The sequence below is a fragment of the Nerophis ophidion genome, linkage group LG22 (assembly GCF_033978795.1).
Source record: "Nerophis ophidion isolate RoL-2023_Sa linkage group LG22, RoL_Noph_v1.0, whole genome shotgun sequence".
Lineage (NCBI taxonomy): Eukaryota > Metazoa > Chordata > Actinopteri > Syngnathiformes > Syngnathidae > Nerophis > Nerophis ophidion.
In genome coordinates, this window is record NC_084632.1 from 28600959 (window position 1) to 28625457 (window position 24499).

The following is a 24499-nucleotide window of genomic DNA, read 5'->3' on the forward strand; positions in this document are numbered from 1 at the left end:
CAGGCGCACCCCACTTCTGACTACCAGGCACAAGGAAAAATAGACTCCAGTATGCCAAAAATCATCTGGACAAACCCCAAAAGTTTTGGGAAACTGTTTTATGGAGTGATGAGACAAAACTGGAACTCTTTGGGCCTATGAATGAACGTTATGTCTGGAGGAGAAAAAATGAAGCTTACAAAGGGAAGAACACCTCGCCTACTGTTAAGCATGGTGGGGGGTCAATCATGCTCTGGGGCTGTTTCTCTGCCTCAGTTACCGGGAATCTCCAGCACGTTCAAGGCATTATGAATTCTATTTCCTACCAAGATATATTAGCTTCAAATGTCATGAAGTCAGTGACGAAGCTGAGGCTTGGGAGACGTTGGACCTTCCAACAGGACGACGATCCCAAGCATACCTCCAAATCAACATTAGAGTGGTTGCAGAAGAAGGGCTGGAAGACTCTGGAGTGGCCTTCACAGTCACCAGACCTAAATCCTATAGAAAACATGTGGTGGGACTTGAAGAAGACAGTTGCAGCACGCAAGCCCAAGAATATGAATGAACTGGAGGCCTTTACCCGAGAGGAATGGGCTAAAATACCTGTAGATGGTTGCAAGAAGCTTGTGTCCGGTTTTGAATCACGTTTGAAGGATGTCATTACTGCCAAAGGGTGTTCTACTAAGTACTAAAGATGCATGTAACTAAGGAGTTGAATCATTTTGTAAAAGAGATATTAAGAAAAATTTCCTTTTTTGGTATTTTGTAAAATACAATGTTACAATTTAAGTTGCATTTGTGTATTTGACACATCTTTATTTGATATGACTATAAACAAAATACAGAATAAATGTCCAACTTGTTAAAACACCAAAATTGTGTGTGGGGGTTGAATAATTTTGGAACCCTTTGCTACAGTCCAATCATTTGCTGATTTTATGCTAAAACCCAAATCCTGTTACTTCTGGTCCTGTCACTCAAACGAGTCATTTTGACTGCTTAGTTCAAAATGACAGAACATTCGGTTTATTTCGAGATTTTCCAACAAGCCAACGCCACTGAATGTTGTGCAGTACTCTTATGTTGTTTGAGACGGAGCACGGCAAGGGTCGTCGCTACGACGCTGCTGGGGGGCTCCTGGCTGACTGAGTGTGAAAGTGATGGACGCAAAGGTCGAGTGACAGGTTGGCTCTCACTTGTTGGCTCCCGCGCGCCTGTCACGTGACTGTCACGTGACGGTCGCTGCGCGTCACCGCGAATCGCCTGCAGCCGGGAGCGCGCGGTTCAATGATGCAAGAAGCCACTTTCAATTAAAAATTAACCCCAACTCAGTGACAAGGTGGCGAATAAGCAAGGCAGCCACTGATAGCTCTTTGGACTGGTTCGACCCCCAAACAACAACAAAAATATATTTATATATATATATATCTCAGCGAGCAAAGTGGAGGGAAACATGGCTGCAGGTTTAACGGCAGGTTTTGGTCACTACACCCACGCCATCGTCCGGGGAATCCCGACGTCTTTGGCAGGCGAGGCGCTCCGGAGCATACAGGCGGAGGTGGACGTGGCCAAGGCTCGGAGGGAGCACCATGCTTACATCCACGCCCTGAGGACCACGCTCGGGCTGCAGGTCGTGGAGCTGCCCGCGGATGAGACGATGCCGGATTGCGTGTTCGTGGAGGATGCCGCCGTGGTGTGCGGGGACACGGCGCTCATCACCAGACCCGGCGCGGAGAGCAGGAGGCGGGAGGTAAGAAAGCAAGAATCACCGGTACCTAAAATAACATTTTCATGTCACAGCGTGCCTTCCTGGTGTGGAACTTTCACGGGAGTGAAGTGACGGATTGTCAATATAATCATCCCAATTATTTAAGACCTGAAAGATTCCATTGGTTTGAGTTGGATTGTGTATTATAATGAACGAAGGGGATTAAAGACTAGAACCCACTTTTATTCAATGTTAAACAAAATGTGCTGCACATTTATCAAACTGGGTCATTTATTTATTCACCATTTTTCAAGTTTCTATACAAAAAGTGGGTAACACTTTTGTATGGGGAACATATTCTAAGTCAGTGTTTTTCAACCACTGTGCCGCGGCACACTAGTGTGCTGTGAGACACTGTTTGGTGTGCCGTGGAAGATCTAATTTCAGCTATTTGGGTTAAAAATATTTTTTGCAAACCAGTACATCGGATCCATCCATCAATTTCCTACTGCTTGTCCCGTTCAGGGTCGCTGGAGCCTATCTCAACTGCATTCGGGCGGAAGGCGGGATACACCCTGGACAAGTCGCCATCTCATAGTCTGCAAATGATGTGTTGTTGTTGAGTGTCGGTGCTGCCTAGAGCTCGGTGGAGTAACCGTGTAATACTCTTCCATATCACTAGGTGGCAGCTGGTAGCTAATTGCTTTGTAGATGTCGGAAACAGCGGAAGGCAGTGTGCAGGTAAAAAGGTGTCTGATGCTTAAACCAAAAATAAAAGGTGAGTGCCGCTAAGAAAAGGCATTGAAGCTTAGGAAAAACTATGCGGAACCAAAATAAAACTGAACTGGCTAGAAAGTAAACAAAAACAGAATGCTGGACGACAGCAAAGACTTAAAAGCGTTGTGGAGCAGAAGGCGTCCACAAAGTACATCCGTACATGACATGACAATCAACATCAAATTAGGAGCGCAAGACAAGAACTAAAACACTACATACAGGAAAACACCGAATAACTCCAAATTCGTCACGGCGGGATGTGACAGGTGGTGAAAGTACACTTACTTTAAGACAAGAGCTATTGTGATGCATGCTTGGTTATGGTTTGAATTCATATCCAACAATTGTGACAACAACTTTTTACTGTCAACTGAGTTTCGTTTTTTAACGATTTCTGTGGGTGGTGTACCTCTGGATTTTTTCAACGCAAAAAAATGTGCCTCGGCTCAAAAAAGGTTGAAAAACACTGTTCTAAGTAACAAAGATTTAATTTAGAGTTATTTGTGTTTTGATTCTTTTCTGTATCACATTTTGGTAGTTTGACTCCTTAGTTCCTGTTATTAGTCTGTTTCCATAGCTACGTAATATTTTCACCTGTTGTGGTTTCAAGACGCACATCTGTTCTGTTAATCACTATCCTTTATAAGCCAGCCTTTTCTGTTCAGTCTTCCTGGGATCCTAGTTTGCTTTCATGCAACAGTGACGACTCGTATGTATTTTCTCGTTGGCTTTCACGCTACGCATTTATATTGTCGCTAGCTTTCACGCTACGCCTTTGTTTTTATTCTAGCTCTCACGCTAATGATTTGTTTTCCCTGTTGTGTGCCTTCGTGCCAAGTTGTTAGTATTTCTGTTCGTTTTCCGAGCTCCCAGGCTAGCTCCCTTTGTTTGCCTTTTCTGCTTAGCTCTAGTATTTTTGCTCTTAGCCTGTTTTTGTTACTTAAATAAATTCATTATAGCTTACCTTTGCTGTGTTCATGTCGACTCTTCAGAGGAACAAATCCGGCAACAATATGCCAGACAGTCGAAATAATTTGGACACTATGGGAACTTATAAGGGATAGGGTTACCAATAAAAAATAATTCTGATAAAAGTATACGTACAGCAATGTTAATATTTGGTTACATGTCCTTTGGCAAGTTTCACTGCAATAAGGCGCTTTTGGTAGCCATCCACAAGCTTCTGGGAACCAGTAAGTCATTAACTCCTAGGTAGTAATGACTTACTGGTTGTATAATAAGGCCATGCCGAAAACGGCATTCATAAGTACTTAATAAGGACTAATTAAGAGCCAATTTTTTACTAGTTTGCATGTTAATAAGCAACTCATTAATGGTGAATATGTTCCCCATACTAAAGTGTTCCCAAAAAATGATAAGTGCATCTAAGCAACTTGCTGCTACTCATAATTATTCAGTCAATGGTTTTTGTGGTCTGTCATCTTTTGTTGCTTACGTAAGGTGATGTTGAGAGACTTTGTTGTGCGGATGAAAGCCAATGTGGGAGAAAGCAGCTGTCATTTCACATCACATTCACTTTATTTGGCACCGCGACTCTAATGGGGCCCTCGCTGTTCTATTGATTGAAAAGCTTTGGCAAAGCACACCGTGTCTATAGTCACATGGTGTTTGTGCTGAGTGTGGCGCAACACTACATTCCCATGCACTTGGGGGCTGAGGGGCAGTACACAACACACCACTGCTTTGAACTTGATAATATATATTTGAAAGAAAAAGGGCAATGTATCCAGGTTTGTTGTTGACATAACTCATGACAGCCGTGCTGAAGTGAAAAGTCGATGACCGTAAATAATGCAAAGGTCACGCATTGATTTGGATTTATCAATGCTTTACTCTCCCATGTGTAGGTAGGGATGTAACGAGAGGAAAATATCAGAATTCTTGTTGTTATCGCAGTATAAATGAAGTATATAAGTGAATGAATGAGACTTGCTTTACATTGAATACTCATTAGGGATGATGTTTGATAAGAAATTATTGAGTTCGAGACTATTTTTGAATCCTCTTATCCAACCGATTCCTTATCGATTCTCTTATCGAGTCCAGATAGGTTGTTGTACATGGAAAAAAACAACAATATTTGGTTTAACAAAAGCTCACTTTTGTTACATAAGAAAACAATTAAATCTAATAAATATTGACTGTTACCCCCCTAAAAAATAAAATAAAATAAATAAATATTGACTGTTGTTACCGAAAGTATATTAAGTGGGATTTTTCAGAAAAACAAATATATACAGTAACACAAAAACAACATGTCTCTGTGATCACAATAGGTGTATAAATAATAATATAGTGTTAAATAAAATCAGTCCCTTGGGCACAAAACTGAAAATAATACAGTTCTCCAAAAAGTGCACTTCTGCTACTATTTGACATAACTGTTTGTTATGATGCTTTGACATTTTTGCACTTTATTTCTTTATTAAAAGAAAATTCTACGAAGAGAACATTTTTTTGCAAATGTGGTTACAATGCTAAAATATGAAAAGTTAAAGCTAAAAAAAGAAATACACTTTATTGAGTTAACATTATTTCTTTATGAGCTAGGGCAGGGGTCGGGAACCTTTTTTGCTGAGAGAACCATGAAAGCCAAATATTTAAAAATGTATTTTTGTGAGAGCCATATAATATTTTTTTTAACACTGAATACAACTAAATGCGTGCATTTTTAAGTAATTATAAGTATAATAAGTTTCTTATTCTTTTAAATAACATTGTTATTCTAAAGTTAACCAATCATTAATATCATACTTCTTACCATTATTGCGACATCTTGAACAGGTGCAATAGAAAACGGATGGTTGGGTTAAAATGCATGAGAATGTTTTATAACTTGAACTTTATTTTTAACACTGTCATTACCAGCAGAATTATTAATTACTTATCGTGTTAAGCAATGCCAGCTAAGATTTATCTGAGAGCCAGATGCAGTCATCAGAAGAGCCGCATCTGGCTCTAGAGCCATAGGTTCCCTACCCCTGAGCTAGGGAATATAATGACTACACTACCCAGCATGCAACGGGAGTGACGAGCATGCGCGGTAGCCCCGAAAAGTGTTGTTGCATGTTGTCACCCGGCAGTAAACGTCAAGAACTCAGCCAACACGCCTCGTCTGCATTATTTATAATTAGACTGACAACACAGATACAGTACAGTGCGATTTTGCTTTGTTTACAAGGAAAGAAAAACAAAAGTTAAAAAAGGAGGATATGCCGTAAAGGAGGTGCGTTGCTAGCCTGTTTGCTATGTTTCCGGTTGGTCGTAAAAGTGTTGGTCGTGTGTTTGTACCCTGCTCAAATCTCTCAGTAAAGTGTTTCATTGGATTATGTCTTTTGTTTTGAACTATATTGCACCTTGGAGAGCTTTTTCCCGTCCGTTGTTTTCCTGCTTTCGCTATCTGCGCCTGTTGACTGAGCTACGTGACGTCGTTTCTTGTGATGTCTCACGGAGGATCTCTGGTCAGGACGGATTCCAATAAAGAACCAGCTCTTTTTCTTTACTATAGTGGTATCGATAACGGGTACCGGTTATCAAAAAGGGGTTCGAGTCCGGGAACTCGGTTCTTTTCTTATCGAACAACCGGGAAAACCGGTTTCGAGTATCATCCCTAATACTCATACATTCAAGCTTGGTGGTGGTAAGCTACATTTAAACCAGTGTGGGTGGCACTGGGAGCCCAAGGACACAACAGCAGCGAATAGGATGGCGGATGCTGGAATTGAGCTAGGAACCGGCTTTAATACACACATACATTTTTTTGGGACAGTTATTTAAAAAAAACAAAAGTACAATTAATAGACACACCTAGAAAACCCACTGTTTTACACGTTTTGTGTTTTATATGCGTCATGAGTGTTGGCGCTAGTGTTGGACATATGGCTGGGCGATATGGACTTTTATTAATATCTCGATATTTTTAGGCCATGTCACGATACACGATACATATCTCGATATTTTGCCTTAGCCTTGAATGAACGCTTGATGCATATAATCACAGCAGTATGATAATTCTATGTGTCTACATTAAAACATTCTTGTTCATACTGCATTAATATATGCTTATTTTAAACGTTCACACAGAGAGGGAAATCACAACTAAGTCAATTTACCAAAACTGTATTTATTAAACAGTTTTTAAGCAGTGGCACAAACATTCATGTCATTTCCAAAACAGAAAGTGCAAGATTGTCTGAGACATTTTAAAAAAGCTACTAGTGCACCTTTTTGCATGATGTCACTAAGATGACGTATCAAAACGACACTAAATTAAAGTGCACTTTTTATACAGAACGCCACTGCAATAGTTTAAAACAAATAAAGTGCACTTTTGTGCATGATGTCACTAAAGATATTTCAAAGAGTCAAATAAAAATTAGCTGCTTAATAGGAAATCAAATAGTGTATGTCCTGCGCTATGTGGTAGGTTACTGCGGACGTTATGTCCTTCTGTTGACTATTTTTTTCATACGGTGTTGATGTGGACATAAGTTACTTTGGCATTTTGTTGGTGTGGCACCGAACGGAGAAGTTGACATGCAGTGTTTCAAGCACTCCTTACTCTCTAGCGGGTGATGCTACATTAGCAGTAGTGCTGCCTTTTGTAACAACGCTTTTGCCGCATAATTATTGAGCATCTTACCGCTTGAAGCCAAACCACCGCCAGACGATGGACCCCACGCTGTTTTTCTTGGGAATGAATTCTTCCTTCATTTTTTACCAGATTCGCACCTTCTTTCTCTTGTATTACCACTCGCACCGCACCAATAGCATCACAGATAAGGTTACCATGTCGCTACCTCTGCTCCGCGGGAGCGTGTGACATTGCACACGTGACGTGTGTAAGAAGGTGCGCCTGTTTTGAGTCTCTGTGAGAAGGAGAGAAAACAAAGAGTGGGAAACACATGCAGTGTAATGCCCGCAGCTAAAAGCAACTGCGTGAGAACGTATACTTGAATATCACGATGTAGTCATTTTCTATTTCGCACAGAGACAAACCCGCGATATATCGAGTATATTGATATATCGCCCAGCCCTAGTTGGATCCCATCAAGTCATAAAAATGGGGTCCCACAGTACATTTTTGGATCCCACTTTTTTGTAACTGTTTTGAAAACAAACGATACATTTAAGTTAAAAGTTCCAATGATTGTCACACACACACTGGGTGTGGTGAAATTTGTCCTCTGCATTTGACCCATCCCCATCACCCCTTGGAAGGTGAGGGGAGTAGTGAGCAGCAGCGTGCGCCGCGCTGCAGAATCATTTGGTGATTTGACCCCCAATTCCAACTCTTCATGCAGAGTGCGAAACAGGGAGGTAATGGGTCCCATTTTTTGTAGTCTTTGGTACGACTCGGCCAGGGTTTGAACTTACGGCCTCCCCGTCTCAGGGCGGACACTGTAACCATAAGGCCACTGATTTGGTTTAAACATTTGCAGTAACCTGGTGTATCTCACATTCTATATTGTGTTTTGGAAAAAGATTGTCATCAGAATCCATCCATCCATCCATTTTCTCCCGCTTGTCTCTTCTGGGGTTGTGTCGGGTCGCTGAAGCTTATCTCAGCTGCATTCGGGCAGAAGGCGGGGTACACCCCGGACCAGTCGCCACCTCATCGCAGGTCATCAGAATCAGAATAGTTTTTATTGCCATTGTTTGAGAACGGGTTCACAAACTAGGAATTTTTATTGGTGCAATCGTGCAACATAAAACACATAGACAGAATAGGTAATAAAATGAGCTGTAACTGAGCTATCAGATCTTGTTATTGTTCATGAGCCTGATGGCCGAGGGGAAAAAATGTTCAGATGGCGGGAGGTGTGAGTCTGGATGGACCTTAGTCTCCTGCCTGAGGGGACAGGGGAGAATAGTTTGTGTCCAGGGTGAGAAGAGTCAGCTGCGATCCGACCCACATGGCTCTTAGTCCTGGAGGAGAACATGTCCTGGAGGGATGGGAGCTTGCAACCAATAACCTTCTCAGCAGCATGTACGATGCGCTACAGTCGATGCTTATCCTGTCTACGGTCCGTCAGGAAGTCATTGATCCAACTGCCGAGGGAGTCGGGCACGCTGAGCTGGTAGAGCTTGTCTTGTAGCAGTCCAAGGAGGATGGTGTTGAAGGCAAAGCTGAAATCCATAAACAGGATCCTGGCGTAGGTTCCTGGGGAGTCTAGATGCTCCAGGATGGAGTGTTGGGCCAGGTTCACTGCATCATCCACAGATTAAATACCACACGCTAAGCAGCATGTGCAATCTATAAAATAGCGTGTACTATTAGTGGGCGTGTTGTGTGCGATTGACTAAGACTGCGGGTGCAATTAAAAATTAAGAAACATTTATTAAAATACATTCTATGTGAAAAAACGTCATAAAAAAATGTTAAATGACACCAAAACACATACATCAAATTAATTTTAATCAGCCCCTTAGGTCCTGTAGCAGCTATTGAATTCTAAAATTATGTTGTTGAATAGACGTTACGTTTAATATTTTATTTATTTTTACCAGCCTTGTAGCACCCATCCTGTAGCTGTGTGTGGAACTGTCGGTTTGCGCATCCTTCTCAGATGTACTGAATAAAACAACAAACAGTGCTTACAAAACGGCGATGAGTGTTGATAAATCACATTGCGTGTGCAAAATAATTATATTAACATCTTTTTTCTCCCTGGTATTGTGGCCGTTTTGATGATCAACATATATTTTGCATTGTAATGAAGACCGAGACGCAAAATGGATGGCATGCCTTATTTTGGCCACTTAACAGATACTGTCCACTTTGCACATCAGCTTTGCGTGTGCTATCGGGTTTTTTAGAACACGCAAACCTTTGGTAAATCAGGCCCAATAGTATTTTCATAATCAATCAAAGTTTACTTATACAGCCCATGTCATGAATGTCTCAAAGGGCTGCACATCCTCAGATCCCACATCAGGGGCAAGAAAAAACTCAACCCAATAGGGACAACGAGAAACTTTAGAAGGGACCGCAGATGTGGGGACCCCTTTGGGTGACAACTGTTTTTATCCAGTATTTTAGTGTTTTAAATGCGGGTTTGTACTGTAGCACATAAAACATTTTTTTTTAATGAAAAGTGCATAAGAAGAAAAAAAGAAAATTATTTATTTCTGGCCAACTACTCTGTTCAGTGAACCTTGAAAATACACCTTGGATGCCATTTTCCTCTGAGAATAGAACAACCACAAAGAGAGCACAGCTGGTAGGTTCAATGTGCACAATAAAACCTAGTTCCTTAATGTGTTTATATAAGTTTAGATCGAGTATTTTGTTTGTTAATGGAGTTAAGTCTCTTGTTGTAATCTGCGCTTTTAATTGAGCAAGTTGGCACCAGTCAGTCCGTAAGTTTATCAAAATGGAGTTACCAATCTCGGTTTTTCGATAAGTTTTATTCAAAACGGCCCCCCATTCTCACCACATTCTACAGAGGCACTATTGAGGGCCTGCTGACCAACAGCATCTCTGTCTGGACTGGAGCCTGGAGAGTGGTGAGGACCGCGGAAAAGATCATCAGGACTCCTCTTCCTCCTATCCAGGAGATCGAGAAAAGCTGCTGCCTGACCAGGGCTCAGAAAATCTGCAAAGACTCCTCCCATACCCCACCAATGACTGTTTTCATTGCTGGACTCTAGGAAAAGGTTCCGCAGCCTCCATAGCAAAACCTCCAGGTTCTGTAACAGCTTCTTCCCTCAGGCCGTAAGACTCTTGAACGCATCAAAATTAAATAATCCCCTCGACTCCCCCCAAAATGGATTAACTCGCTGGAATAAAAAAAAAAAAGACAATATAACATACATCCATAATCCTGGATGCATATGAAAAAGTGCAATGTATTTATCTGTACAGTAATCTATTTATTTATATCTGCACCTTATTGCTTTTTTTTTAAAAAAATCCTGCACTACCAAGAGCTAATGAAACAAAATTTTGTTCTTATTTGTACTGTTTAGTTCAAATTTGACTGACAATAAAAAGGAAGTGTAAGTACTAACCGTCAGGAGGTTTACCACAATCTTCATTATTACTGTTTATCGTTACATCCCTAATTGTGGTGATTATTATGGTCTGGACCCTCACATTTTTAACCATATCCATTATTAACCACATCCACTCGGCATCCATTGCACCGGTCAGCCGGGAGGTATAAATACTCAAGATGTGCTACCTTGCATGGCTTGCCAAAGTGCTCAAAACTTGCCTCTGAGCACACCAATCGGAGTTCACTCACTCACTTTTGCACTTTTACTGTATATGCGTTGACCTGATCACTGACCGTATAACAACCAGTACTGCTTTTCAGGTAACCCGCAGGCAAGGGAAAAGAGCAAGTGCGGTCGAAAAAAAAAAGAATAAAATAATGTATGATTAATCTTATGTACGAACTTTGACCTAATGCTGTGTTGGGAGTAATAGTTAACATGGCGCAGTAGTTACAGGAGAGAATTCAATTTCTTTAGGAGCTGAAGGTTAGCTGAAATTAAAGGCCTACTGAAATGAGATTTTCTTATTTAAACGGGGATAGCAGGTCCATTCTATGTGTCATACTTGATCATTTCGCGATATTGCCATATTTTTGCAGAAAGGATTTGGTAGAGAACATCCACGATAAAGTTCGCAACTTTTGGTTGCTAACAGAAAAGCCCTGCCTTTACCGGAAGTCGCAGACGATGACGTCACATGTTGATGGCTCCTCACATCCTCACATTGTTTTTAATGTGAGCCTCCAACAAAAAGAGCTATTTGGACCGAGAAAATGACATTTTCCCCATTAATTTGAGCGAGGATGAAAGATTCGTAAATGAGGATATTGATAGCGACGGATTTGAAAAACAAAACAAAACTTGATTGCATTGGGACGGATTCAGATGTTTTTAGACACATTTACTATGATCATTCTGGGAAATCCCTCATCTTTCTATTGTGTTGCTAGTGTTTTAGTGAGTTTAACAGTACCTGATAGTCGGAGGTGTGTGTCCACGGGTGTCTTGACGCAGTGTCTCAGGGAAGTCGACGGCAGCTTTATGGACGGGGCAAGCTCAGCTGATCTCCGGTAAGAAGCGACTTTTTACCATAATTTTCTCACCGAAACCTGCTCGTTGACATTCAGTCGGGATCCATGTTCGCTTGACCGCTGTGATCCATAGTAAAGTTTCACCTCCATAAACAAGGAATCACCGTGTGTTTGTGTGGCTAAAGGCTTAAGCTTCCCAACTCCATCTTTCTCTTTTGACTTCTCCATTATTAATTGAACAAATTGCAAAAGATTCAGCAACACAGATCTCCAAAATACTGTGTAATTATGCGATTAAAGCAGACGACTTTTAGCTGTGTGTTTTTGCAGCGCTCATATTTCCTAACAGTCTGTGACGTCAGGCGTACACGTCATCATTACGCGACGTTTTCAAGAAGAAACTCCCGGGAAATTTAAAATTGCAATTTAGTAAACTAAAAAGGCCGTATTGGCATGTGTTGCAACGTTAATATTTCATCATTGATATATAAACTATCAGACTGCGTGGTGGGTAGTAGTGGGTTTCAGTTGGGCTTTAAGGCTGTCCAGATCCAATATTGATATCTCAAATCGGTTTGATATCAGCAAAAAAAAAATACATGAATTGGATTGTATTGGCTTGCATGTAAAACCTTAAATATGAGCGGTCTGATACAAGCAGTCCTGCGTGTACAAAGCTTGACAGCTAACTAACAAATAAATATCCTCCAATAAGCACACAAGGTTGGTCTTTTCTTGCATGTTCAGTGAAATAATATACAAATGGTAAACATGGTAGGCTATAGGCTACTAGGAGCTAGCAGCTAAACAACAGCTAAGCACACAATAGGACACAAGCTAGACATATGTAAATTGGATGCAACTGTACTCCGTAAAATACCGGGCCGTATGGTCCGCCTTGCACGGGGTAGCATACCTTTCTGGACCGTGGCTTGTGTGCGTGTGTATCTGCACGCCGCTGAACAAAGAAATATGAATGGCATGCATTTTGAACCACTAAAAACTTTACGCTTTTCCTAAACATTTTTTGATCTAATCATTTTTGAGTTTGTGGATAAACAATGTTTGTTCCTGCAATGATCACTAACCTTGTTTTTGGTTTTGGCACACATTATTTATTATTGTGTTTTTTGTTTTGTTTTGATTGTTTTCTTTCTGCGCTGCAGAGTAGTAACTTGTTGCAAACCAGTTTTTAACTGAGTCAGGCCCCATTTACTGTAACACAACTGGTGAGTTTAATCACTCCTGTTTAAAAAATGAAATTATAATTAGATGAAGCCACTAGTGAAAAATATACACTGATGTATACAATAGGGGTGTAACAGTACGTGTATTTGTATTGAACCGTTTCGGTACGGGGGTTTCGGTTCGGTTCGGAGGTGTACCGAATGAGTACACATGCTAGCAGCGACCGGGCTAGGACAACATGTAAAATCCAGAGCTGGAAGACCCTTTTGCCTCGTTAAGATGTTTCGTTTGGGAACACTTTGTCCGCGCGATACAACAATGGACGTCAGAGGTTTGTTGAGATTGTTCAACAGCTGCTTCTGACAACACGTCAAACATGTGTTGCACCTTTCCTGCTTCCGGCTCCAAGAGTGTCCAGGGGAGACACTCCTCCAGGGCTGATGTATTCTCGGGGGCAAAACCCTTCACTCTGCCCGGCTTTGGGTCTCCACAGTTCCGGACTTTAGGGTAAATAAACAGTCCGGCAATTAGTTGCAAATCGTGGCTTTATTGAGGTCTTGCACACAGCCAATCCAACAAAACACCAGCCGCACTCGCGCTAAGCTCCCTCACTTCGCTCGACCATACACTCACTGACGTCACATGCTGTCACATTTTAAAGGGCCAGACACACACATACGCTACTCTCATACTAACAGTGGTACTATTGTATTGTTAGTGTACTGGAGTTTTTCTTGTTTTTGTTTGTATGGTATTGTTCTTGTATTATATTGTTTATGTTAAATGTGGAATGAGTGAGAGGGGTTGAGATATTATAAGCATCTTCTTCATCCAACTCCTTTTTCAAGCCTTGCACAAATGTCTCTGCCAAAATGTAAAAAAAATGTGTTGTTGTACAGTGCAGGTTTAAAATAAATACTTCAATGCAATATTTACAGCAGTGGTTCTCAACCTTTTTTCAGTGATGTACCCCCTGTGAACATTTTTTTTAATTCAAGTACCCCCTAATCAGAGCAAAGCATTTTTGGTTGAAAAAAGAGATAAAGAAGTAAAATACAGCACTATGTCATCAGTTTCTGATTTATTACATTGTATAACAGTGCAAAATATTGCTCATTTTTAGTGGTCTTTCTTGAACTATTTGGAAAGAAAGATATAAAAAAAACTAAAAACTTGTTGAAAAAAAAACAAGTGATTCAATTATAAATAAAGACTTTTACACATAGAAGTAATCATCAACTTAAAGTGCCCTCTTTGGGGATTGTAATAGAAAAGATTCATCTGGATTCATGAACTCAATTCTAAACATTTCTTCACAAAAAAAGAAATCTTTAACATCAATATTTATGGAACATGTCCACAAAAAGATGGAGGCTGTGTTGATGAAGGTGGACCCCGACTTAAACAAGTTGATAAACTTGTTGGGGTGTTAGCATTCAGTGGTCAATTGTACGGAATATGTACTGTATTGTGCAATCTACTAATAAAAGTCTTAATCAATCAATCAATCAAAAAAAGCCCTTTATATGTAGAAAGGTTTTGTTAAGAAACCATTCTGAGCCTTATCTTATTTAGTTTTTATTTTATATATGTTGAGCACATTAACCCTGGCAATGGACCCTGTGTGTACATGTATGTTATGCCATTGTTTACGAATTTGGTATATAAATAACCCCAAAAAATTTATATTTTGTTGTCTTCCTACTGTACCGAAAATTAACCGAACCGTGACCTCTAAACCGAGGTACGTACCGAACCGAAATGTTTGTGTACCGTTACACCCTTAGTAAACAAGTAATCAAGAAATAAAAGGTGGTACTGCATCAAAAACTGACATCAGTGTGTCAAGGATATCACCACATGGGCTCAGGAACAGTTTGTCGCTACATCTGTAAGTGCAAGTTAAAACTCTCCTATGCAAAGCGAAAGCCATTTATCAACAACACCCAGAAACGCCGCTGGCTTCGATGGGCCCGAGCTCATCTAAGATGAACTGATGCAAAGTGGAAAAATGTTCTGTGGTCTGACAAGTCCACATTTCAAATTGTTTTTGGAAACTGTGGGCGCCATGTTCTCCGGACCAAAGAGGAAAAGAACCATCTGAACTGCTAGGGACACAAAGTTCAAAAGCCAGCATCTTTGATGGTATGGGGGTGTATTAGTGCCCAAGGCATGGGTAACTTACACATCTGTGAAGGCACCATTAATGCTGAAAGGTACATACAGGTTTTGGAACAACATATGCTGCCATCTAAGCGCCGTCTTTTTCATGGATGCCCTTGCTTATTTCAGCAAGACAATGCCAAACCACAAAATGCACGGGTTACAACAGCGTGGCTTCGTAGTAAAATAGTGTGGGCACTAGACTGGCCTGCCTGTAGTCCAGACCAATTTTCCCTCCAATGTTTCTTGTGTGAGCAAACGCCAAAACTCCTTGAGGATTCAGTGGCATACATGTGTGCGACGGCAGACGTGCACACTGTTATACGCTTATGTTTTTATTCGATTTTGTGCGTGGCCTAGATTTGCGGTGCGCAGAGGACGCTTGAGCAGTGTGCAATTGCACAGGCGCGTATCTTAGTTGGTCCAGACCTGTATCCCATTGAAAATGTGTGGCGCATTATAAAGCTTAAAATACGACAACGGAGACCCCGGACTGTTGAACAACTTTTGCTGTACATCAAGCAAGAAGTGGAAAGAAATCCACCTGAAAAGCTTCAAAGGTTGGTCTCCTCAGTTCCCAATCGTTTACTGAGTGTTGTTAAAAGGAAAGGCCATGTAACAGAGTGGTAAAAATGCCCGTGCCAACTTTTTTGCAATGTGTTGATGCCATTAAATACTAAGTCAATGATTATTTGCAAAAAAAAAATTGTTTCTCAGTTCGGACAATAAATGTCTTGTCTTTGCAGTCTATTCAATTGAAGATAAGTTGAAAAGGATTTGCTAATCATTGTATTCGGTTTTTATTTACCATTTACAAAATGCGCGCGCTTTCCGCCTGAATGCAGCTGAGATAGGTTCCAGCACCCCCCGCCACCCCAAAACGGACAAACGGTAGAAAATGGATGGATGGACAATGTGCAAACATCAATGTTTTGGGGTTTTGTAGATGCTGAAGAGTGTAGGGCCAAGAACCGAACCCTGTGGATCTCCATACATTACGTTAAAGTACTGCGAGGTCACGTTGTTATGGGAGACGCACTGCATCCTGTCAGTAAGATGGGAGTAAAACCAACAAAAGGCTAAATCTGACATACCAATACTTGTTTTGATACGTTCTAATAGAATGTTATGATCGACAGTATCGAAAGCAGCGGTAAGATCAAGTCGCAGCAACATGGATGACGCATCAGCTTCCATAGTTACCAATAGATCATTAGTCACTTTTGCAAAGGCTGTCTCCGTTGAGTGATTTGCCCTGAAACCAGCCTGAAAGGGTTCAGAGAGATTGTTTGGCGCTAAGTGTTCATTTAGCTGCTGTGCAACAATTTTTTTTGAGGATTTTCGATATACAAAGAAGGTGCGACACCGACCAGCAGTTTAGAACAACCGACCAGCAGTTTAGAACAAGGTCAAAATAAAAGTTAGGTTTTTTGAGAAGAGGATGAATAACCGTTGTTTTGAATGTTAAGGGAACAGTGCCAGAGGAAAGTGATCAGTTAATGATATTTAAGACTGATGATCCTAATATTACAAACCACGTTTCCATATGAGTTGGGAAATTGTTTTAGATGTAAATATAAACGGAATACAATTATTTGCGAATCCTTTTCAACCCATATTCAATTGAATGCACTACAAAGACAAGATATTTGATGTTCAAACTCATAAACGATTTTTTTTTTTGCAAATAATAATTAACGTAGAATTTCATGTCTGCAACACGTGCCAAAGTAGTTGGGAAAGGGCATGTTCACCCCTGTGTTACATCACATTTTCTTTAAACAACACTCAATAAACGTTTGGGAACTGAGGAAACTAATTGTTGAAGCTTTGAAAGTGGAATTCTTTCCCATTCTTGTTTTATGTAGAGCTTCAGTCGTTCAACAGTCCGGGGTCTCCACTGTCATATTTTACGCTTCATAATGCACCACACATTTTCGATGGGAGACAGGTCTGGACTGCAGGTGGGCCAGGAAAGTACCCACACTCTTTTTTTACGAAGCCACGCTGTTGTAACACGTGTCTTGGTATTGTTTTGCTGAAATAAGCAGGAGCATCCATAATAACGTTGCTTGGATGGCAGCATATGTTGCTCGAGAACCTGTATGTACCTATTAGCATTAATGGTGCCTTCACATATCTGTAAGTTACCCATGCCTTGGGCGCTAATACACCCCCATACCATCACAGATGATGGCTTTTGAACTTTGCACCTAGAACAATCCGGATGGTTCTTTTCCTCTTTGTTCCGGAGGACACAACGTCCACAGTTTCCAAAAACAATTTGAAATGTGGACTCGTCAGTCCACAGAACAATTTTCCACTTTGCATCAGTCCATCTTAGATGATCTTGGGCCCAGAGAAGCTAGCGGCTTCTCTGGATGTTGTTGATAAATGGCTTTCGCTTTGCATAGTAGAGCTTTAACTTGCACTTACAGATGTAGCGACGAACTGTATTTAGTGACAGTGGTTTTCTTAAGTGTTCCTGAGCCCATGTGGTGATATCCTTTAGAGATTGATGTCGGTTTTTGATACAGTCCCGTCTGAGGGATCGAAGGTCACGGTCAATCAATGTTGGTTTCCAGCCAGGCTGCTTACGTGGAGTGATTTCTCCAGATTCTCTGAACCTTTTGATGATATTATGGACTGTAGATGTCGAAATCGCTAAATTTCTTGCAATTGCACTTTGAGAAACGTTGTTCTTAAACTGTTTGACTATTTGCTCACGCAGTTGTGGACAAAGGGGTGTACCTCGCCCCATCCTTTTTTGTGAAAGACTGAGCATTTTTTGGGAAGCTGTTTTTATACTTAATAATGGCACCCACCTGTTTCCAATTAGCCTGCACACCTGTGGGATGTTCCAAATAAGTGTTTGATGAGCATTCCTCCACTTTATCAGTATTTATTTCCACCTTTCCCAACTTCTTTGTGACGTGTTGCTGGCATCAAATTCTAAAGTTAACAATTATTTGCAAAAAAAAAAATGTTTATCAGTTTGAACATCAAATATGTTGTCTTTGTAGCATATTCAACTGAATATGGGTTAAAAGTGATTACCAAATCATTGTATTCCGTTTATATTTACATCTAACACAGTTTCCCAACTCATATGGAAACGGGCTTTGTACAAACAGCTCCTTAATACGTTTCCTAGGAAGTACGTCAAGTAACTATGTTTGTTGTGTCCCATTTACAAGTTGCAGGAGTTCCTCTAGTGTTATTTCTTCAAAAAGAGAGATTATTTCGGAGAGCATTATCCCTAGTTTGTGTAATTCTATCCGTGTTAATAGAACCTAGTTGGAGCTTGGACATGTTATCTTTAATCTTCTTTTAAATTAGCTCAATGTCCTTCTAAAGAATTGCATGAAGTCATCGGCCGATTGGGTGGAGCGTGGGAGAAGTCCCATTTTAGGTTAGTGATGCTTCTGTATCAAACAGATATTTGGGATCTTTTTATTGAGGTGGGTGAGTAGGTATTAGTTTTAGCTAAGGTAAACGCGTGATTATAAGTTATTAAACCATCACTCCATACTTGATGAAAAACCTTAAGTTTAGTCGCACGCCATTTGCGTTCCTGTTTTCTACATAATAGTTTAAGAGCTCTGGTTTCTTCTGTGAACCAATGGGTAATCCTTTTGGGGGCCTTTTTTAGCTTTAGCGATGCTATACTATCCATGGCGTTGTGCAGGGCATCGTTAAAGTTTTTAGTGAGGTTATCGATAGAGCCCATATAATTTAGGAACGGGGCGATTACCTAACGCATTCGGTAAGAAAGAGTCGTAGTCGTGGCAACATTAATGTCACGGCTGTTAAAGCATTGGTTTTCAAAAGCTTGTTGACAATGGGTCAGAACTTGGAATTTTATAAGGTAGTGATTAGACATTACTTATGTCTACAAGAGTACCATAACGTTGGAGGTGGTGACACCGCGGACAAGGACTAGGTCTATCATATTACCGTTGGGATGTGTGGGTTTGTGTATTATTTGTGTAAGACCACAGCTACCAATTATACTTTGGAGCGCCATGCATGTATATTGTAGCGTCCCGGAAAAGTTAGTGCTGCAAGGGGTTATGGGTGTTTGTTCTGTTGTGTTTATGTTGTGTTATGGTGCGGCTGTTCTCCCGAAATGTGATTGTCATTCTTGTTTGGCGTGGGTTCACAGTGTGGCGCATATTTGTAACAGTGTTCAAGTTGTTTGTATGGTCACCCTCATTGTGACCTGTATGGCTGTTGACCAAGGATGCATTGCATTTACCTGTGTGTGTGTGAAAAGCCGTAGATATTATGTGATGGGGCTCGCCATGCATGGAGGGTCTGACATGGTATTCACATGGATATTACAATCCCCCATTATAATTATATTATCTTCATGTGTCAATAGATCAGCAACACACTCTGATAATTTACTGATAAAATCCAAATAGGGCCCAGGGTACCTCTGGAACAGTCACTAGAGAAAAGACATGTGAGTTATGTATTCTTCTACGAGAAATACTATGTGTGCAGGAAATTGCCAGCCTGGCCCTGGTTAGTTGTGGCTTTACTGACTCCTGACCCAAGCAAACAGTGTCCGAGCTTGCTTTAGTGTAGTTAGTCAAGTGTGACTCATTTGCAGTTAAGGAGTGTCTCCATGATGAAAGCCGCTGAGTACATACAAAACTCATTTAAATAGGGCGGTCTGCACCGCCTTTGCACTTAGTACCAATTAGAGATGTCCGATAATGGCTTTTTTGCCGATATTCCAATATTGTCCAACTCTTAATTACTGATTGCGATATCAACCGATACCGATATATACAATCGTGAAATTAACACATTATTATGCCTAATTTTGTTGTGATGCCCTGCTGGATGCATTAAACAATGTAACAAGGTTTTCCAAAATAAATAAACCCAAGTTATGGAAAAAATTTTAACATGGCACTGCCATATTTATTATTGAAGTCACAAAGTGCATTATTTTTTTCAACATGCCTCAAAACAGCAGCTTGGAATTTGGGACATGCTCTCCCTGAGAAAACATGAGGAGGTTGAGGTGGGCAGGGTTGGGGGGTGCAGGTTTGAGGTGGGGGGATAGGAGTTAGCGGGGGAAGCGGGGCGGGGGTGTATATTGTAGCATCCCGGAAGAGTTAGTGCTGCAAGGGTCCTGGGTATTTGTTCTGTTGTGTTTATGTTGTGTTATGGTACGGATGTTCTCCCGAAATGTGTTTGTCATTCTTGTTTGGTGTGGGTTCACAGGGTGGCGCATATTTGTAACAGTGTTAAAGTTGTTCATACGGCCACCCCAGTGTGACCTGTATGGCTGTTGACCAAGTATGCCTTGCATTTACTTGTGTGTGTGAAAAGCCGTAGCTATTATGTGATTGGGCAGGCACGCAAAGGCAGTGCCTTTAAGGTTTATGGCGCTCTGTATTTCTCCCTACGTCTGTGTACCACTCCGTACAGCTGCGTTTTAAAAAGTCATACATTTTACTTTTTGAAACCGATACCGATAATTTCCGATTTTCGATTTTAAAGCATTTATCGGCCGATAATATCGGCAGTCAGATAATATCGGCAGTCCGATATTATTGGACCTCTGTAGTACCAATTGTACATGCCTAAGATCACTTGAAACACGCGCACATAGTACACACAGTTTTGTAGTGTGTGTTATATGAATCTTAGTAGTTTAGGCCCCAAGTGGATTATTTGGAGCAAAGGATTCATACAAAAAGGTTCACACAAGTATTACACTTACTCCGGTGTATCTCTTTCAACTCAATTTGATACTTGCTACATCTTTTAAAGCCAAATTGCTTCGGGCGTTTAACGTGGTAGGCTTGCTGTGACTGGAAAATAATGGTCATTAAAAAGTGGTAAAATCTGCCATAACATGTGTAAAAGCTTAGGTGTGATTTAAGCTCTGCAGACAGGATGGAAAATTTTGCCCTACAGACACAATATTTAGGTCATTTTTACAGACGTAATATTTAGGTTCAGTCCTACGAGTTTATGTCTCTGTGAAGGCCTCTTTCCGGTAACGCCTCCCAGAGCTTCCTCCAAACTAACATCTTACTCCATAGACACCTTGTTTTGACTAGACAGCCTGCAGTTGCAAATTCCTAGGCATCTTCGCCTTTCTTATATGACTTCCTTTATGGAACTCGCCCGGTTTCCTTCAGGGAGACTTGACATCCATCTGTGAATGGAACAGGAGGTTGAGATGCCTGGAACCCACCCAGTAGTTTGTGGGATAGGGTCAATTTGACTTCCTCAACTGTCTGTCACATTCCTATTGCATTCAATCTACCGCTTGAGCTCTGTCTGGTGTGTATGTCCATTCATGACATTGTCAAACTGCTGCCTTTCATTCATTCTCATTCACAGAGGACCATTCAGGATGCTAATTCGTCTTGTTTGAAGCAGTGGACCATTTTGCTAAAATGAGACAAATCCTGAGTGACTTATATAGGTTAACTTACAGCAGGAAGTGTATTATATTACCAGTATTATGACAATAATGATTGTAAGTGATTGTGTCTTGCTGCAATGGAAATGTGCTCTTATTGAAAACACATTTAGAATACAATGTGACATCAAATATCTAGTAATATATTTGATTTAAGGCATACTAAAACGACTTTACAAGATAATGCATTCTACCAGAAATCTGCACAGAGGACGCAATGATTGCCTTATTATATGCAGGAGAACAGTGCAGTTGTCAAGATAATTGTATTTTGTATAGCAAGCATCCATCCATCCATCTATTTTCTACCGCTTGTCTATCTCGGGGTCGCGGGGGGTGCTGGAGTCTATCCCAGCTTCATTCGGACTGTACACGGAGTACACCCTGGGCATGGCGCCACCTCATTGTAGGACCAACGCTGATATAGGGCTGGGCGTTATTGCCTTTTTTTAATATCGCAATACTTTTAGGCCATATCGCGATATACGATATATACAGAGGTGGGTAGTAACGCGCTACATTTACTCCGTTACATTTACTTGAGTAACTTTTGGGATAAATTGTACTTCTACGAGTAGTTTTTATGCAACATACTTTTACTTGAGTATATTTATAGAGAAGAAACGCTACTTTTACTCCGCTCCTTTTATCTACATTCAGCTCACTACTCGCTACTTTTTTTTTATCGATCTGTTAATGTTTGTTTTGGTTTATGACAGAGCTCCAATGTAGAGTATGCATGCCTGTGTTTCACCAATCACATGCAGTCACTGGTGACGTTGGACCAATCAAACAGAGCCACGCGGTCACACGACCCGACTTAAACAAGTTGAAAAACTTATTGGGGTGTTACCATTTAGTGGTCAATTGTACAGAATATGTACCGTACTGTGCCATCTAATAATAAAAGTATCAATCAATCAATCAAAAGTGTAAAGGAAAAAAGACACTTTTTATTTCAACCGTACTTTCTGTCAAAAGCCTAAAGACTGATCGCACAGTTCCTGTCTTCACAATAAAAGCGCCGCTCCATCGCGTCTGCGCTAACAAAATAAGAGTCTCCCAAAGCCAGCGCAAACAAGTTAGCAAGCTACGGAGTTTGCCGCCAAATAATTTCTTGTAAGGTATATAAAAACGGATATGGAAGCTGGACAAATAAGATGCGAAAAACCAACGACTTTCATGTGGTATTAGACGGAAAAGATTAACTTTTTTTCTCCTCCATTTGAAAACGTGGACGTACTGTCTGATTCCAATCAATGCAAGTATTCAGAATCAGGTAATACACCAATTTATATTCTTGTCTTCATGAAAGATAAGAATCTATGTGTTAAACATGCATGTATATTCATTAAAACACCTTTAACATGTCAACAAAAATGGCAAAATAAATATATATAAATTATATATATTGTATATATAAATGCATGTATGTATATATATATATAAATGCATGTATGTATATGTATATATAGGAGTAGAGTATTCCGCCCATGAAGCCCTCTAAAACATCTAAATAACGCCAACAATACCCCATTTACATCTTGTGACCTAAATATTATTTTCAGCACTGACACAGACATACTATTTTTAGCGATGTCGTGATCATAGGAAGCTAACTAACTTATTCAGCTGCTGTATATTGAAATACTGAGCTGCTGCATGGCTTTTGAGTTGGTAAAAGTTAATTCTAGGCTATAAATCATGCCTCTCACCTGAAAAGTAGAAGGTTGTGGCCATAAACCAAGAAGTTGGCCAACTTGGACATCTAATTTAGCGTATACCGTATTTTTCGGAGTATAAATTGCTCCGGAATATAAGTCGCACCTGCCGAAAATGCATAATCCATCCATCCATCCATTCATTTCCTACCGCTTATTCCCTTTGGTGTGGCGGGGGGCGCTGGTGCCTATCTCAGCTACAATCGGGCGGAAGGCAGTGTACACCCTGGACAAGTCACCACCTCATGGCAGGGCAAAATGCATTATAAAGAAGGAAAAAAAAACATATATAACTCACAATTGAGTATAAGTCGCATTTTTTGGGGAAATTTGTGTGATAAAACCCAACACTAAGAATAGACATTTGAAAGGCAATTTAAAATAAATAAAGAATAGTGAACAACAGGCTGAATAAGTGTACGTTATATAACGCATAAATAACCAACTGAGAAGGTGCCTGGTATGTTAACGTAACATATTAAGGTAAGAGTCATTCAAATAACTATAACATATAGAACATGCTATACGTTTACCAAACAATCTGTCACTCCTAATCGCTAAATCCCATGAAATCTTCTACGTCTAGTCTCTTACGTGAATAAGCTAAATAATATTGTTTGATATTTTACGGTAATGTGTTAATAACTTCACACATAAGTCGCTCCTGAGTATAAGTCGCACCCCAAACTATGAAAAAAGGTTATATAAAACATTGATGGAAGATTTAAGATGTTTTTTACACCACTTTATAGGCGGTATATTGTGAGTCCCATTGGCTCCCATTTGCTAGTTTTTATTTACGAGTTATACCGCATCCAAAAAAAGAACATATGCATGTACAGTCGTGGTCAAAAGTTTACATACACTTGTAAAGAACAGAATGTCATGGCTGTCTTGAGTTTCCAGTAATTTCTACAACTCTTATATGGGTCTACTGAAAATGTGACCAAATCTGCCAGGTCAAAAGTATACATACAGCAATGTTAATATTTGGTTACATGTCCCTTGGCAAGTTTCACCGCAATAAGGCACTTTTGGTAGCCATCCACAAGCTTCTGGCAAGCTTCTGGTTGGATTTTTGACCACTCTTCTTGACAAAATTGTTTGATTAAACTCGTTTTTTCAGCATTGTCCACATGTTTAAGTCAGGACTTTAGGAAGGCCATTCTAAAATCTTAAATCTAGCCCGATTTAGCCATTCCTTTACCGCTTTTGACTTGTGTTTGGGGGTCATTGTCTTGTTGAAACACCCAACTGCGCCCATGACCCAACCTCCGGGCTGATGATTTTAGGCTGTCCTGAAGACTTTGGTGGTAATCATTCTTTTTCATTGTCCCATTTACTCTCGGTAAAGGACCAGTTCCATTGGCAGCAAAACAGGCCCAGAGCATAATACTACCACCACCATGCTTGACGGTAGGCTTGGTGTTCCTGAGATTAAAGGCCTCATCTT

General features: G+C 40.5%; 1 protein-coding gene across 3 annotated transcripts in view; it reads left to right on the top strand.

Moving 5' to 3' along the window:
• Positions 1-24499, top strand: part of ddah1 (dimethylarginine dimethylaminohydrolase 1) — a 224864-nt gene that overhangs the window by 20415 nt on the left and 179950 nt on the right. Inside the window, exon 1 of one of the 3 annotated variants that reach the window (XM_061883647.1) lies at positions 1252-1732. The exons of the other annotated variants lie outside the window; for them this stretch is intronic. Within the exon in view, the coding sequence (XP_061739631.1) occupies positions 1436-1732 (297 nt within the window). The 5' untranslated portion in view covers positions 1252-1435. Of the gene's footprint in view, positions 1-1251; positions 1733-24499 lie in introns of those variants that run through there. 3 annotated transcript variants of the gene reach the window in all.